At 46.1% G+C, this 17,721-nt stretch overlaps 1 protein-coding gene across 1 annotated transcript in view; it reads right to left on the bottom strand.

Annotated features, from left to right (window-relative positions):
• col25a1 (collagen type XXV alpha 1 chain) overlaps window positions 1-17,721 on the bottom strand; it is an 80,288-nt gene that overhangs the window by 13,515 nt on the left and 49,052 nt on the right. Inside the window, exons 7-18 of the mRNA XM_019856140.1 lie at window positions 16,759-16,830; window positions 16,320-16,430; window positions 15,701-15,736; window positions 10,390-10,416; window positions 9,623-9,667; window positions 8,988-9,032; window positions 8,626-8,652; window positions 8,001-8,045; window positions 3,929-3,961; window positions 3,825-3,860; window positions 1,422-1,466; window positions 77-139 (exon numbers count right to left, since the gene is read on the bottom strand). Coding sequence (XP_019711699.1) covers window positions 77-139; window positions 1,422-1,466; window positions 3,825-3,860; window positions 3,929-3,961; window positions 8,001-8,045; window positions 8,626-8,652; window positions 8,988-9,032; window positions 9,623-9,667; window positions 10,390-10,416; window positions 15,701-15,736; window positions 16,320-16,430; window positions 16,759-16,830 — 585 coding nt within the window. The remainder of the gene's footprint in view (window positions 1-76; window positions 140-1,421; window positions 1,467-3,824; window positions 3,861-3,928; window positions 3,962-8,000; window positions 8,046-8,625; window positions 8,653-8,987; window positions 9,033-9,622; window positions 9,668-10,389; window positions 10,417-15,700; window positions 15,737-16,319; window positions 16,431-16,758; window positions 16,831-17,721) is intronic.

Here is a 17,721-nt window from a genome sequence, read left to right on the forward strand (position 1 = left end):
ACTGTGTACAAGGGAAAAATGAGTTCTTCGTGTGTGATGTGAACTGAGTTATACAAAGTGGAGCTCTCTCTCCCACCTTAGTTCCTGGAAGGCCTGGGAGGCCTGGCTCTCCTTGGGGACCGAGGAATCCTGGCTCTCCCTAAATTCAAGAAATAACAACAAGACATTTAACGTGCGAAATGAGAGTCACCTTTCAGTTCAACAAGCATGGACTAAGACTGGAAAAAAAAACCCCGCACATTTAAGCCACTTCAGCGTCTTGTTCCCAAGACTGTGCCGCAAAGTGTACCGACGATTCGGACCCCGTTGGAAAGTCAGTAGGATTTCCCGTCTTGGACTTACGAGGAGTGAGGGGATGCTATGAGGTGCGACGCTGAGTTCAATGTCGGCGTATCGCTAAACCATCTGCGACCGCCCGCCTGCCGTCACACGCTCGAGAAGTCGGCGGACGATGCAGAAAGCGGCGAGAGTGCAGGCTCAGAATTAGGTGAGTGCTACGTTAGCAAAATGCTGTTAGATCCATCAAGCATTCAAGCCTCTTAAGTTAAAAAAAAGTGCAATATTAAGCTTGACAAGCATAAAAAAAGCACAGTAGACATTTGTGCATTCAGTGCATTGTTGACAGTTTTTTTCTCCATACATGAAAAAAATCAGGTGACTCAGCCAGGAGATGCAAACAACCGTCCACGCAACTTCACACATATTAACCTCACATCGGTGGACACGATCGACAGCGGTCCATTGATGGCCTACGACCTGACAGCCTCGAAAAAGGAATGCTAAACAAACACCGCTGCAACTTGGGATAGCATTCTTGTAGCAGTGGCTAACTTATTTGTGCATCTTGTGTGAATTCTTATTATTTTGCTGTTAAATTGACCCAGGTAAAATTTTTTTTTGTGCAGTAGCAGCAATAATGTTCCTGGGTCACTTTGATTTGTGTTGATATTTTATTTAAATCTGCTGGCCTTGCACTCCTTGTCCTTTTTTTTTTTCCAACAAAGATGGCAAAATAACAGGAGGCTTTATCAAATATCACAATCCTATAACCAATGACATCGAAACATGCTTTTTTGTGATTTATCTTTTCCAAAAGTCTCACTAAAAGCAGATTGCGCCCCACAAAAAGAATGCAGCTCTAATCTCTTCCAGACACCCCAAAGATAGGATAAAAATTTTTTTTAGAGGGAATAACTATAGTTTAACATCCAGAAAACAATGTGAAATAAATTTAAATGAGTAAGGATGCAGATGGAGCCACACAAAAAAATAAATAAAATTAAAAACAAAACACAATGCTAATGCATTTTTTGTTTGCGACACAAAGGTGGTTGAGTTTTTGCTGTGGTGGGCTGAAGCAGATGGAAAGCGGGTCGGGAGAAGTTGTGACAGGGTAGGGGTGGAAACAGCAAATCATTTACCTTAATTCCTGGCAGTCCAGGCAGCCCTGGAAGTCCTGGCTCTCCCTACACAGGAAGAGTTGCGACATGTTACAGCCAAGCTAAGCTAAGAGGCGCTTCGGGGATCCACAGAACATTCGTTCTTCACATGTTCAATTGGCAATCGAAACACCACCCTCCACTCAAAAAAACAAAAAACAAAACAAAAAAAAAAAACCCAACAAAAAAACAAAAGTGACTCCTCATTACCTTTATAATCAAACACATTTTACTCCAGAATACTATTTTAGGTTCAGATTGAAATTAATTTGAAAACACGGGACTGAGTTTGAGTTTTTAATAGGTACACCTGGCGAGAGCAAAAGGCAAGAATATGGAGTGAGTGAGTGCTGGCCCATTTATCGACTGCACTGATGGAATTCTGCTACAGAGACTCTACACACTTTCCTTTTTAGCACAAGGGACATACAAAAAAAAAAAAAAAAAAAAGTCCTTATATGGCTCGGCGTCATGTTTTCATTATTTTGTTTTTGATTAAAAAACAAATTTAAAAGAAGAAGTCCACCCAAATCCACCCACTACCCCCGACTCACCATATGCTTCCTTTTTCGATTTCGGATTTGCCAATTGAAAATGGACAGAATGAACGACACCGGCCCAAGATTTTTGGGCTTCTGTCACATCTCATCTTATCGACCTGCTGTGCCTCGTCGTCCGTCGCTGGAGGCTGTCACCGGGAGAAGGTAGCGCACATGCACTTTCACACCAAACCATGCCATCTTCATGGATTAGTTTGTTAAGTCACTCAAACTCGCAATCTGCAATGCGATTAACTTGGCTGAAAAAAAAAGCTGCAGCTGTCACACACTGCACAGTTGCAAGAGCGCTTTTGGACGTTGCGAAAGCAGCCGTGGCTCGGAGATCATTAGGAGGTTGGCGTAGCTTTCGATGTCACCGACAACTTTGAATAACATGCCGACAATCAAGTCTCTCGGCGAGGCCTAGGAGAGACTCTCCAAACAACAACTTGGGCTGCGGATGATCTACAACTCCGATCCAATGTCCGTGTTTACGGCGCATGGGATGGAAAGATTAGCTGTAACGCCACACGGGGGATCAAGGGGAAAGCTGTAAATTGACACTGTGGCAAATGAAAGCGTCATAAAAGTCATGAAGAAAAGCCTTTCTCGCGGCATCTTCTGCATTTGCGACAAATTGTGTGAGGGCGTCCAACAGTGGCGTTTAATGCGCAACCATAACTTCATGTGATGCCGAGTCGGGGATAATCGTACGTCAGCCTGTCAGAACAATTGCAGTGGCTGTAAATTGTGTGCGAGTGTTTGCTAAAAGCTCTCGCGTTTGAATGATCTCACAAAAGAGAAATTATGTCCTGCGGCACTGTATGCCATTGAAGGACAAATTAAATCTAATTTTTTTTGTAAGACTACATTGAATGTGCCACATATGGTCAACAAAAAAAAAAAGTGACAAGATCCATCTGGCATTATGCTAAATACCACAAGATACATGCAGGGATGGTGCTACATCGGGCACGAGCCGGTCAGAAATGTGTTTGACCTTGGTTCAGATTCCCAAGAACATAATATTAATCCGAATACCCTGTTTTGAGTAATTATGGCACATACAATGTATTGCAGAAATTCTTGAGTTTAGTTCCTGTTGAAAAGAACCTGCCGCTTGCTTCCCCGTTTATACGTTTCAAACCCATCCATCCATCCATCCATCCATTTTCTGAACTGCTTTATCCTCACGAGGGTCGCGAGGGGTGTTGGAGCCTATCCCAGCTGTCTTTGGGCAGTAGGCGGGGGACACCCTGAACCGGTTGCCAGCCAATTGCAGGGCACACAGAGATGAACAACCATCCACGGTCACACTCACACCCAGAGACAATCTCGAGTGTTCAATCAGCCTGCCACGCATGTTTTTGGAATGTGGGAAGAAACCGAAGGCCCGGGAGTACATGCAAGCTCCACACAGGAAGGCCAGAGCTGGAATCGAACCCGGTACCTCTGCACTCTGAGGTCGACGTGCTAACCAGTCGACCACCGGGCCGCCCACATTTCAAACCCAAATCAGATATTTTTGGTCCATCCACTAGGATTGCATGATCCTGGGAGGTTAGCGCGCCTCGAGCCAAAGAAAATGAAAAGCGAGATCGCCGTGATGCTCCGCAGCCAAAAGTCAAGCGTCAGGTTCTGCTCAGTCGGCCTCCCGTGGACCTCGGTCATCATTCCGCACTTTGGAGACAAAGGCTCGACTGAGATTGGAATTCTCTTGTCAAAACTCGATCCTGAGTGATGTGATCTTGCGCACCATGAGTGCACAGTACTCTAGCCCGTCGACGTCTGGCGGCGCAGACATCAATGTGCTTTATAGCTTCAGCTGCAGAAAAGCCATCATTACCTTGTGTCCGCTTCTTCCGGGCTCTCCGGGTTCGCCCTGGAACACAAGCAAAGACAATACTTGGTCATGCTGTTTTGGGGTGTCAGCTTGTTCAAGTGCTTTACCTTAATGCCTGCCGCCGAGGAGCCTGCATCCCCCTGCAAGGCAAAAAAAAAAAAAAAAAAATGGTGAAAATGATCGGGCTAAGGACTGATCCTTGATGGACACCACATGTGACAGAGAGCGTAGCCAACTATGCTCCTCCCAAAGAGACACACTCTGTTCTGTCATTGAGATATGAAGTTGATCGGGCTAAGGACTGATCCTTGATGGACACCACATGTGACAGAGAGCGTAGCCAACTATGCTCCTCCCAAAGAGACACACTCTGTTCTGTCATTGAGATATGAAGTGAACCAAGAATGGCAGGAGGAGGATAAGGTGGTCAGCCGTGTCAAAGTCTGTGGTGAGGTCACTGGTGACCATGACCAGAGAAGTTTCTGTACTATTGCCCAGTGGAAAACAGATTACAGCTTTTTCGTGTAGACTACTTGCGTTGAGATTATTGTGGAGTTGGGTAACAACTGCTTTTATCCAGGAACTTGGACGGGGCAGGTGACAACTCGTTAACATTTAGGCTCTAAAATGTCCGAAGGTGTTTTATGAGGGCCCGCTAGTCCTTCTACTAGTGTGCTGAATTATATTACTAGTGAGGACAAAGGCCGTACTATGTACTAGCACACTGGTAGGATATGGAATAAATGCTTGAATAGCTTTCTGCTAATTGCAGACATGAAGAAGCCAGACTGCCCTCATGTGTCACCTTGCAGACAAAACAAGGGGCCAACGAGTCTAATGAAGTGCGGTCGCTGGGGAGGAAAAAAAAAAGAGGCATCAGAGAGCAGGTTTTGCTTTGCGGTTTTCTCCTCACTTGCCTGCTGCTCAGTCACTGCTGAGCACTTCAAGCTTTTTATGGGACACATTATGCTGCATGGCGTACAAGGCGGCTTTGAGCGTTGGCGTGTCTGAACTCCCGACAAGGTTGCTTTCAGCACATTTGCTCGAGAATTGCAATTGAAAGAATTTGCACATGAGCCCAAAGGCTCATTTGGAGGAATGACTTCAGCGCAGCAAAACCCACTTGACACCTGCAGCTGCATTCATTTTCTTAAATGCCACATGAAAAAAAAATATTAGCTACAAAAAGGCCTTGTTAAACTGCTAGTCAAGCAATTAATTCAGTCTAAGCACTCTTGTCAAAGTGCTACCCTATGCAACGCTGGGCAATTTAACAGCGGGGGGTGTCTGCTTTTATTTTGAAATGCCACCAGTGACTCACGTGAGAACAATTATCAGAAGATGCAACACACGCACTTCACACAAACGGGGGGCCGTTTCGTCACTGTGGGCCCTCGCCGGACAATTTATGGGGACTTCCTGATTTCATAAATATTTCAACGCGAGCCACAAGACCCCGCCGCCGAAACCGCAGCTGCGTGTGGCATGGCGAACTGAAACATCCCGACCGGTCCAATTAGTATACTAAGGCTCCATCCTGCGATTAAAGTGTGTCGCCACGGCTCCAATTTACAGGCAGCCGCGACTCTCGCTGAGCACCGCAAGTTGAGGATAAAAGCACGACTGCTGCTTGGAAAATTGGGCAATTTTCCAGCTATTTGCCAAAGCGAGGATGTCTGGATGGTGGCGGCTCCATGAGCAGCTGCATACGAGTCATCAACATTTCACTCCACTCCCCTCATTTCAACAGACGAACAAGGTAAGATGAGAATTTGCATGTTCACGGACACAAACGGATTGTGCACTTTTGGCAGCAGATGGAAAAGAATATCAGAGAGGGTTTTGCCATTTTCTATTTTTGCACTGATAATTCATTTGGGATGGATGCTTTGGGGATGCAGATGCAAGGAAAATGAAGAGTTGATGCAGAGTTTGGCCAGGGTTGGGCATGCCATCAGAACCGATGGCATGCCCCACCTGTCTTGTGGGTTTGTTTGTGGGGTGAATACAGCGGGGTTGCATCCCTTGAGTATACAGTATATGGGAATGCATTGTGGTTCCTGTACAGTAGGTGGCTGTATTCACCAAAGACTTGTAATACACCAATGAACTCAGACAAGAAGAAAGAAAAGAAGAAGAAGAAGGACAAAGAAAGCTCACGTTCGCATGGATTTAGAGAGAGCAGCAGAAATGTGACCGACTTGGATTGAATTGCAACCTTGGCCACAACGCCCAGCAGGATACTGGTTAAAGTAAGTCATTTTAAGCTTTAAAGTAAAAGACCTTGGCGTTTTAGGAGTTAAATCAGCGGCAAGCAGCCACCATCATTCTCCCGCTGTACTTTACAGTTCAATAGATGAAGTTTCAAACAGGTGTACATGAGGCTTTATAAGGCTGTTTTGGTTGACACTGTATGATGTAGATGCACTAATTATGTAAATGCAATCCATTTACCATTTTCATCAAATTGGATTTTTCATCTGATGGACTATGATGGGTTTTTTTTTTTCTTTTGGCAGACTGCCGATTGACAGACTGGCAGACAGCGGTGAAATTTAGTGACGTCCAAAAATAGCTGAACTATAATTTAGCGATAAGGGAAGCGCGGTTAAAATATCGACGACTGACTGACGATTTTGGTTTGGCTTGAAATAATGACGGACTGATGACGACGGACAGTCGGCCCAGCCGGAGGCAAATGGCAACATTTTTTGGGCAAGACTCCTTCTTGTGACTGACGAAACAAATTCCAACTCCAAAGTTGCCCTCCTGTATAGATACGCCATGGTCATTTTCATCGGGGATATTTAATTAAGAACGTTGCAGATTTGTAAAGACTCCGGCATGACCACATGGGTTGAAAACAAAAAACATTCATAACGAATGGCATTGTTGGTCTCAGCGCATCGAAGTGAAGGTGGATCTATCATCTTGTCATTTGCTTTCTCCTCTGGGTCCGACCACCCCCACTCCCTCCCACCCCCCCAACCCACAAGCTCCTCCCAATCCTGTCTAAACAAACCCCCCTTTGTAACGTGCAAAGTTCCCTCGGGACATCACTCTCTGCGGTTTTTGCTCTTTCCCAGAGCGTTCCCGCTATTTTCCCCGCAGTGCGTGCTGCCTATTGTTAACTTTGGCATCACCACGTGCCCTCATCTCGCGTCCCCCCCCACCAAAAAAAACGCGTGCACATATCCAGCCGCTGATGGATGGCGCTCCTGCTTTGACAATGACAAATATTTGCTCGGAATTCAATACTTTGTCCGGCAGAAATGGACTCTTCTCGACTGCACCGGTTGCATTTCCAGCTCCTCGCACTAGCCTGTCTCTTCTCATCATGTAATAACCGCGCATGATCTCAACTCAATTGCATTTGTTCATTCGTAGTATTTCACTTTGCTTCCAAGGTAGCCGAGTGTTCGCCGCTATCTCACTTTCCACAAGTGATGTTCCGCATCTGTTTCCCGTGAGCGGAGTCTTTTTTGGCAGATGCGTTAAGTGAGAAACAATCAGAGCTGAGCGGCACCAAATTGACAGTGATGTTTTGAGTGCGGCACTCCTGCGATCAGTCGGATGTGCATTTTGTTTTGATACCTACTGCTCTCAGCAAACTGCAAAAAAAAATAAAAAAAGTAAAAATGCACAAATCATCTGTTGTCCGCAAAGGGAAATGTGATATTTTGGCGGATCTTAACAGACTCTCCTCCACATTCTGATGTGATACCAAATAGACCAATTGAACATTCCAGGCCATAAATGTCATTTGAAACGCATTTTAAATATGAAAATATCTTTTGTTCAGGCACTTGACATATTTTGACTCGAACAAAAATCATCAAGACAGCGTGAAAACTTGTGAAAATGATGTGAAATACAAATGAAATGAAAAATGCTGTTGGGCCAACTTGACCGCTCTGCAAAAATGTGTCTTTTGTTGGATCTCCATTTGACAAGCTGCCAGAGTGAAACATGGTCTGACGACATTGCCATTTTTGTCTTTTCTTTTCAGGCCTTGCCGCCGGGCTCCCCCTACATTTGCGAAGTGGAATTGACTTTTTACAAACACCGCTGGACAGGGTCCGACTTGCCGTATTGTGCCCATGTGTGACCGCCGCCGGCCCACTCAAATAAACGTGATTTGAAAGCGCAATGGAATGGAAGACAACGGCTTGAACGCACCTTCTCACCGATTTCCCCTTTTGGTCCTTCTTCCCCCATATCGCCCTGCAACAAATGAAAACAGAAATGATTTTCCAATGCAGACAAACTAACGAAACCCTCAGAGGAGTTTTCTGCTTTATTCATCAATAGCAGCTAATAAAAGGGCAAAGATTGTGCACGGAGGGGGCACTTTTATGAACATCTTAAATCCACTTCAGTGTCACTCAAATGGTTCACACATGTTTCCAGTAACTTCATGTGATGTCAGTTAGGGGCATTTTTAATGAGTCCGACATATTATGGTGCCATTGATCAGCCAATTGCTATGCAGTGGGGGGAGGGCGGGGTCGTCGGCATTGCTTTGAGGAGTTGCAAAACATCACGTGAGACGGCCGGGGGGGGAAAAAAAAACCTCAAGTGCGTTTTGAATAGTACAGCGGCGCAGTGGGCCAAAGAGTAATCGGTTGGGCTTCGCGGCCGATGAATCATCGGCGAGGTCGCGCCTCCAACCAGCCGCAGGCAAATCATCACCACAAAGGGCTTCCACTTTTAAGGTGAGCACGGAGGAGCAATGGCTACTCCCCCGGTGGTCGAATTAACTGGAGTGGACAATCATCCTGAAGGATCTGAGCGAGACGCTTACCTTTTCACCTCGCTCTCCCATTTCACCCTGTTGGCAAAGAAAGCAGAGGGTATTACTGACGCCGCAGTGGGTCAGATTGTATCCAGGGTGCTCAATTCATGATGGATTACGACAATTCTCTTGTGTTGTGGCAGCATTTATCCCCAGACAGAACATCGAGTATCAGATTCCCCCCCCGCCTCCCCCAGTCATAACAGGGAGTCACATTTTTCACAATAACGTTATTATATCTATATCCATGCACAGTCGATCAAACATATTTGTTCCAAAAAAGAAGGCGGAAGAGGAAAAAAAGAAAGGGAAGAGGAAGGAGGAAGAAAATAGGAGATGGCATGATGACACGGAATACGTGTGCACCAGACCTTGGCTCCGGGGATGCCGTCCAGTCCCGGGATGCCAAGATCCCCCTATGGGTAGCCCGTAAAAAAACACACACACACACACACACACACACACACACACACACACACACACACACACACACACACACACACACACACACACACAAAATGCCGCATCAGCATTATTTCTCCAAAGAGGGGGAATTGATTCGACACTGGCGATTCAGACAAATCTGCCACATTCAACATTGAAAATCTGACAAACGTTCGACATGCATAGTGACTGGAAATTCAATCCGACTTTGGCCTCGCCTCTCAGTTTCCTCTTCAAGCCCTCATATTCTTGATGTCGGACTGAGATTAGAAAGACGGCATCGCTTAAATGATTCCCCATCAGTGCGCTCCGCCCGCCTCATTTCCCCCCTGTTGAGAAACACCTGCGGCGTGTCCTCTTTGTTTACTTTGGGAATCCGATGCAGAACCGAGTCGGACACGCACTTGCGCACTGTGGTCATTTTATGAGGCAAGATATATTGCGATTTTTTTTCCCCTCTCCCTCACGCAAGAACTATAATAAAAATAAAAAAAGCCGAAAAACGAAGGTCGAGGATCAACAACTGCAGCGCCGAAATGTGTTTTTACTGGAATGAACTCACCTTCAGTCCATCAACACCTGGAATACCAGGAGGCCCCAGTGAACCCTGGGAAAATAATGAGAAAAAGCCTTGAGACACTTTAAAATGTCACGGCAGAAAGCATTATGCAGGGTGACAAATGATTTCATCCACTGCGTATTGAAGCGTTTCAAAACTCAGGAAAGAATGACTGACACGGACACTGCGATGCACCGCTGCCATGGTAACCGCCGTTCGGATTGTAAATCCTCTTTAGAAACACCTCGAGTGGCTGTAATTAGCTGTCATCACCTCAATCACCTGAATGGCACCTGAAAAAGCTACTTCACGCCGCACGACGGGAAAACCCTAATCGAGTGAGCCTCGGGGGCCAGGCTCGCCAGTCATTAACCAGCCGGCGTGTCATCGTTGACCCGCCGACCCCCTCCACACACACACATCGCCTTTGCCGGCGGTCAGGTCCTGCCGACGCATGACAGCACAGACAGGAAGCGTCTGATTGGGTTACACTGAACAAACACTGGCAGCTACCTGATGGCTGGATATGGCCAACATCTGCTCCTCGCATCAGCGGCCCTCGGCCTGTATCGCCGCCTTACACTTTTCACTCTGTTCACTCTCCGTTCACCGCGCCGGTAGAGTTATAGCCCTAAACATGTCTATTCAAGCCCACGCCGCGTGCCATATCGCGTATCTTCATCGACGGCCACTTCCTGTGAAGGCCACGATCGGGTATTATTTATTGAGAAGGTAAGGTTGTAAATTAAAAAAAAAAAAAGATAACTTACCTTGAGTCCTGGAGGCCCCTCAGGTCCCTGAAAAGAAATAGAGTTACACAGGGGAGGTCAAATATAGTCAGCCTCAGTTCAGGGCAGTGGATACGTTCCAGATCTACCAACGATAGATAGATGGAATAGTATTGCCGCATTTGGGCGTTAGACATGTAACTTTAAAATGGTAATTTTCAACCAAGGTGCCATGGCAACAAGGCTGTTGCCATTCATGCAAGAGCACGAGTCATGGCTTTCAGCTTTGTGTTCAATCGAAACGGTTTCGCACGTTCGAATGCAATGGTGTCAGTTTCTGTGTCCGTACAGCGCCGAGCAAGGCGTCTGAGCATTGATCCGAGTTCAAGCGGAAGCCCTCTTTGACAAACATGCAAAATTCAACACGAACGTCATCTCTGAGGAGTAACAACACGATCTCTCCTGGTTGGCGATCACAACCTTTGCTGGTCTTTTTGGGCTTATGCGAAGCCTGCGTGTTGATTGGCCAAATGAGGCAATGCTTGGAAGGCAAAGTAAAATGAGTCACTGCAAATACGGCAACAAATTCTGTAAGCGCGATTCAAACCAGGGGGGTGAAGGTGGCTTTCCTCTTATGGCTCCACTCAACAAAACATAAGACCGTGTAGGAGAAGCCAGTAAAACTAATTTTGGCACCCTTCGCGACTGCAGAAACAATCGAGGACTACATCTTCCACTTCAGACCAGAACTGGCGACTTTGTTTCCATGAACCGACGGCATGTTTGAAGGAGCTCCCATCGTCCCAGCAGCAAGTCCGCATCCGCTGGAGTTGCCGCGACTCGCAAAACCCTCAGTGCGCGCACCTATTATCCGCAGAGAAGGACTTTCCTCTGCTTGCCTTTGTGGAGCCATCCTCCTCAGGGCTTGGTAAACATCTTTACGACCCACTAGGTATGCGAGCATGTGCCACTCGCCTGAGCACTAATTAGCTTGGCTCCATCTGAGAACACTCACAGGCTACTGGCTGAAAAGTACCATTGAGGGGTTGGGGTAGTCAAGAGCTCCCCGTGGTAATCCTGGACCCTTTGTTCCCTGCCAAAATGAAGATCAGCACAATGCGTCTGCTCCAAAACCATAAGTAGGATGAATGTTCACAAATGGGAAGCAATCGGAAACGGAGCACTTTTCCGCTTTCGTCCGAGGCGGGCAAACGCCAAACGCTGCGTTTCAGGAAGGCCCCAAACAGAGCAGGATGTGAACCTCGCTCAAAAGCGTCTGCTCCCATTCTTCAAACTCTGCAATTTGATGTTCCCATTCGATACGCGAAGGTGCTCGATTGCTTTCTGAGACCGTTCTTTTCCTACAGTCTTACGGAGTTGTCTTAGGGTCTTATGTTTTTACCAACGGAGCTGTAGGGTTAGTTAGCATAACAGCGCGCTCACCACAGCCCCAGGGAGCTTACGGTGGCGTTTGCTTTATTTAAACGTCCCGACGTTTCAATCATAGCGCTTTCGCGAGCAGCATAAACAAATCGGCGGAGAGGCGAGCTGGCGGCGGCGTCGTGCTTTCAAAACACCCGAGTTACCATCAAGAAACTGAATGATGTTTACGCATTGCAGGCTTGAGAAAATGAAGGTGGATCACTAGTGCATTGTGGGTCATTTTGGAATGAACGGAATGTAAGGCGAGGATCTGTGTAGCGTGAAATGGAAAAAAAACTTACCAAAAGGCAATTTTTTTCGTTCGTTCTTCTTTTTTTTTTTTTTTAACTGAAAGAACACCACAAGCACAATACCGTGCGCACACTATTGCGTCCCTGTGGGAGTTCTGTGGGGGATGCTCGGAGAGTACAGGGTACTGGATCTCCTTTGTCCCTATATGACCAGTGTCAGAGTTTGCTTCAGATTGCCGGCAGTAAGTCAGTTTGGTTTCCTGTGAGGGTTGACCTCAGGCAAAACTGCCTTGTGTCACAAATTCTGTTCGTGACCTTCACGGACAGAATTTCTTTGGTTTGGTGATCTCGGAATTACGTCTTTGCATTTTGCACATGATGTGTTTCTGACGGCTTCGTCAAGCTGCCATGTTCAACTCTTGCCGGAATTGTTTCACAGCTGAGTAAGAAGCGGCCGGGATGAAAATGGGACCATGGTCCTCGGTCGGAAAAGGGTGGAGTACCGAATGCAGGTTAGGGCTGACACCTTGCCACAAGTGGAGGACGTCAAGTATGCTAGTAATCAAAATCTTGGGAGCCCCCCCAAAGCGTCATCTTTGGGGGGCATCATTTCACAGCATCATCAGAGGGTGCAAGCCATTGGGTCAATAATATGTAAAAATAGGACCCACACATGTAGACTGACCAATAGTGTGGATTTGTGGAAATGCTATTAACCCTTTCAGGGACAGCGGTAACTAGAGTGGACAGCGATTCAAATTTTGTTTTCTCTTACATTAATTAATCTTAACGTTGTGCATCAACCACTACAATGGATCCTTATGTGTGTTGCCATCCACTGCCATTTTTTTTTCTTGCATGCCTAAAGACTAATAAAAACACTTGAGAAAAAAAATTCTGATGGAGGTTATCACTAGTTGTGCACGAAAGAGTGAAATTTACCTAATTGTGGCCGAGGAGGTTCCGAAGATTTGCCAGCAATATGTGAAAAATCTATCCGTACAGTAACCAAGTATTTGTACTCCATTACTTTACAAGAGTGGAACTGAAGAGTTTTTTTTTTTCCCTGAAGAAAAAAAACCTTATGGCACTGATGATTTGGACTGAAATCCTGAAAACTCGTACCTCCTTTTTTCTCTTCGTCTTCCCACCTCCACCCTGCAAGAACTTCTAATCCTTCTAACTCACACCATATGTCCTCGAAGGCTGCTGGAAAACTCTGGAAACTCCTCCATGCCTCTTAAACAATAGCATGCATGAGAAAAGCGAGGCTTGCGTCAAGTGGACACTCCAGGTCCAAGAGCAGTTCATATTTTGGACCCGGAGATCAAAGCGCCTGTTTTCACTCCATGCATATCATATTTTTAGATTGATTTTCAAGGACCCGTCCTGCGTGGAGACATGATGGAATTGTTTTTTTGTTTTTTTACCCTCACTGTCACATCTTTTAACAACTCTCAGGTCGTTCTTACTTCAAAACATTTTCACAGACTAGAGTTACAAATTTATTGGCGTGCATCTGAAACAATACGCTTCATTTCAGGAATTACAGTGAGCCACCATGGTGGGCTTTTCATCTCCAGCGGGGCCGCACTCATTAATTTTGATGTTCAAGGATTTTTATTTCTTTCTTTTTTTTTTGGGATGATCCTGGAATGATTTTGTTGATTTACATCCTTGTCTAACTCCCTTTCCGATAAGCTCAATGTTCTCGAATCGACACTTTGGAAGACGTTCCAAGGAGGTAGAATCCAAATTGTCCTCCATCAGTTTCTAGCATCCGCGAATGCACTCGTGCCGCAATCACATTTCTCCTCCTGTACCTTTAACACACCACGTGTCGCTTTGTAAGAATAAAAGGTCCATCAAATGTGTATTCGGTGACTGTTAACACGAACAATGTGTCCCTCCTGTATCAGGGTGTCAACCTCTGGAATGATAACGCATGCACTGACTCGTTTTCACCATGATTCCGACCGGGCTTTTTGTGTCACTGTTCGCGCAGTTTAATATTGACAGAGTGCCGTCAAATGCTCACAAAGCCGCCACTTGATTTTTGGTACTTCAACATGTAGCAGAGACTAAATTTTAGTCTAAGATGATGAAAGTGGAAACAATTATTGGAATAAATATGGTATTCATAAATATGCACTACAGTTAAAATGTGTTACGCAACCGTTATGTTTTGCCATTTCATGTGATCAAAGTTCCTTTTGTGGATATCAAATGTGTTGTAAATGAACAAGAACTGCATTGTTTTTTTTTCGTCTTCTGTGTTTACCACTTAACTGCACATGTCATTAATTTGTTTCTTTATCGTCATCGGATGATGCATTTGGAGAAAACCAGACCCGGAATGTTCGAGAGGCAATTAGCAACGAGCGAGTGTGCCGTAAAACGAGTGGATGCAGAATCAACGGATTCATTTTGGACTTTTTGTAACCTGATGTAACGTGAGTTCTTCATCTATTTATTTTTATTGTGCTCAGACGGAATGTTTTCAGCAGAAGAGCCAAACGCTAATTGCAATTTGCGACGTAGCGATGTAAGCTAATTGCATCCTAGCAGCCGTTTGCGAGAGTACCGGTCACTAAATTGAAAAAGATGATTTGCTGGCCAATTTTGGCAGACATCAGAAAGTGCTCCGTTGCCAAGCCATAGCATAAATAGTATTTTAGATGTAAGCGCGTGTAAAAGAACATTTCAAGGAGCTCGTCGGAATGGGTCTGAAGTTGCCGCGGCACGTGTTTATATTACAAAGCCGGAGCTAATCACACAGCTGTAATAGGTTTTATTTGACTATTTGGAGACGTAAAGCTGCAGAGTCCATGTATACATTCGGCTAAGTGACGGCGGTCACGGTTCGATTTATGTCCCAAGTGTTCTTGCTTGTTTATATCCAGTATTAAGTGATACCGTGATTGTCCGCTCCCTGTCAAGTCCTACACTCTTCCCCCTTTTATTTCAAATATCAACTTTTTTTTAAAAAGTTGACCACACATCCTGGTTAAACTGTGACAGCCCCGGTTTTGAGCCCTGTGTTGTGATTTGCCCAGGCCCATAGTTTTGTCCTTCTTTTAATGCATGTCCCGTCCCGGCGTCCCACTCTTTGTTTTTTTTGGACCAGGCAGCAAGTCAATTGTTCAGGCCATGTGAATGCGAATCACATAGTTGTCATTGCGATTCACACGCTAAACCAAAATAAAAGTAATTTAACTGTTAAATTCTTTCCTACTTTCACATTCACATTCATACCGGAATGAAAACTACTTGCTGCTTTTGTGTCTCAGAATATCAGGGGAAATGTCGTTTGATTGAACACGAGCTGAGCGTTTGTGACAATGCGTTTCCAATACAACGTGGGGCTACGAGGACAAAGATCGGATCATGGTGAGTGCATTGACTTGTTTAGCGCTTTGAACTGTCAATCAAACAGTGATTAGCATTAGCTAAAGCAATAAGAGGACCACCGGCCACCAGATTGATTTGAGATTAAATTTGTTATCAACAGTGCGCGGTGAGAATTTGTTGCATAGTTGATTTTCATCGAAATTCTAGCGTCTCGGTTTTTTACATTTGAAAATCTGGTCACCCTGACTTTGATGTTCCCCTTGCCTGAACATGTGAATTAGCACGTATACACACAAAGAGTGATTAGTTGTGGAACGGCTTGTTCTTACCACAGGTCCTATTTCTCCTGGATTCCCTTGATCACCCTGAAAGAAAGAGTTCATGGGATTCAAGTTGTGATATTTTAGGTGACACCTGCGCTTACCAAGACATTGATTGTGAAACGCATCCACCTAGCATGGCTAAGTCAACCTCTTTTGAAAAGGGCGAACGAACTCTGGCTCCTCTCCCTCCCGTCAAATTGCGGTGGGAGAAATGAACGATGAGAGAACAGAGAGCACCGCGAGCCAGGAAGGTTTAATTTCTTGGAAAAACAACAACTTTTGCAACTGCGACTGGAAGAGCTGACAATAATCATCCGAAAGTTGGAGAGAGGCAGCTAACAACACTTAATTTCACTGCACTCTCACCGCCAGCACAACAAAGATCATCTGGAGCTCCCGGGGAAAGCTTTGGCTCAGCGTAATTGACAGGCCTTTCTTCTTCTTCTTTGTCTCACAGAGAGAGCGCGCATCAATTAGTGTGATGCCGGTGACGTGGACATGGAAAAAGTTGTGCTGGGATGAAACACGGCCAAGTGTATGTAAATCTATACGAGGAACTCTTCTCGTGGGAAGCACAATCATGTTGCGCTTGTCGAGCGTTCATTCGGGTGGTATGTATTGGAACAAAGCTTCCCGGCACAGAGCCGTCTTTGCCCGTGTCCCCTGGTGGCCCCCGTGGGCCCGGAGGACCCGGGGGCCCCGGAGGCCCAGGTGGTCCTGCTTGCCCCTGGTCTCCCTGCGCATCAAATCAAAGACGTCAGCCGGTTGCAATAGTGTGAAATGCACTTAGACCGAAGGTACCGCGATGAAACATGAAGGCGACATTTTGATTCCTAGTTGTCATCATGCACTACACGTTCCGGCGTTACTCGTTGAACAGTACATCGAGAATGTCCTGCAGAAGCATCCGAAGAGATGAATGCGACATGGTTCTCACGGGTTTTCTCGCACGTGAACAAGGGAGGGGGGAAAAGGGCAACAATTCCAACGGCAACAAGAGATGCTACAGAAATGCGAGCAGAGTGTGAAGTGACTCCGAGAGCCTCGGAGACTCCAGCCACTACCTTAATGAGACGTCGCTTTATGAGCTGCTGGTCAGCGGAAAGAAAGCCGTGATTGATCTTAGGGAAGACCATCTGAGCAGGCGAGCGGGTCAGAGGCGAGAGAAGGTTGAAGACGGTTGAGATCCCGCAAGGAGAGGAAGGAGAGGCGGTCGGAAAGCGAATGCAGACAAGAAAAATTGGAATCAGAGATCGACATTCCGGAACATTGGAGGAGCATCTTCACACATAATCGGAGAAATCCACACTTTGGCACCACAGGAGGAGGCTTGCGTCGGAAGTCTTGGCTAATTTTGGGGGGGATCTTAAAGGCTAGAATTATGCCGAGGTCTGTGGAGGAAATGGGAAGTTCTCCGTCTGTGAAAATGCCACCGTCGTCATCCTCGTTCTCATCCTTATCATTGTTCCTGCTGCACAGTGGAATCCGCAAACACTCAAATGGATTGCGAAACCTCCTTGCTGCCATCCACTGGCAGAAGGAGGCGTTAGCGCTCAATGAAACAGGACAGAAGGCCACATTGATGGATTTAAGGATTTGTGGTGAACCATTGGCATGGACTTTAAAACAGCACTTTGCCACATAGGTTCACCAGCATCGTATTTTTCTTGGCGTGTTGTCCTCCGTTCATTTGAGCATCTATGGACGCAAACCAGACCGCGTCTCCGTTTAGGGATTCCGCTCCCTTTTCCAGAAGGCAACTTTCAACGTGGGGACGTTTTGGATGAAAGGCGATTTTGCAACAGCGGAGGCGGGGGAGGGCTAAATATGGAGGCGGTCCTTGGCGAGTGCAGCGGAGGGATGCCACTGTGCAGCGAGGCGACGCTGCCGCCGACAAACCTTGACGGTCAGGATCTGATTGCTGTGCAAAGCGGCTAGCGTGGGGAGACCAGCCAATCCCTGAAGGGGATAAACACGGCACAATGCACACATTCAAGACAACAACAGAATGGAAGACACCGTGACGT

The sequence above is a fragment of the Hippocampus comes genome, unplaced genomic scaffold (assembly GCF_001891065.2).
Source record: "Hippocampus comes isolate QL1 unplaced genomic scaffold, H_comes_QL1_v1.1 scaffold246, whole genome shotgun sequence".
Taxonomy (NCBI): Eukaryota; Metazoa; Chordata; class Actinopteri; order Syngnathiformes; family Syngnathidae; genus Hippocampus; species Hippocampus comes.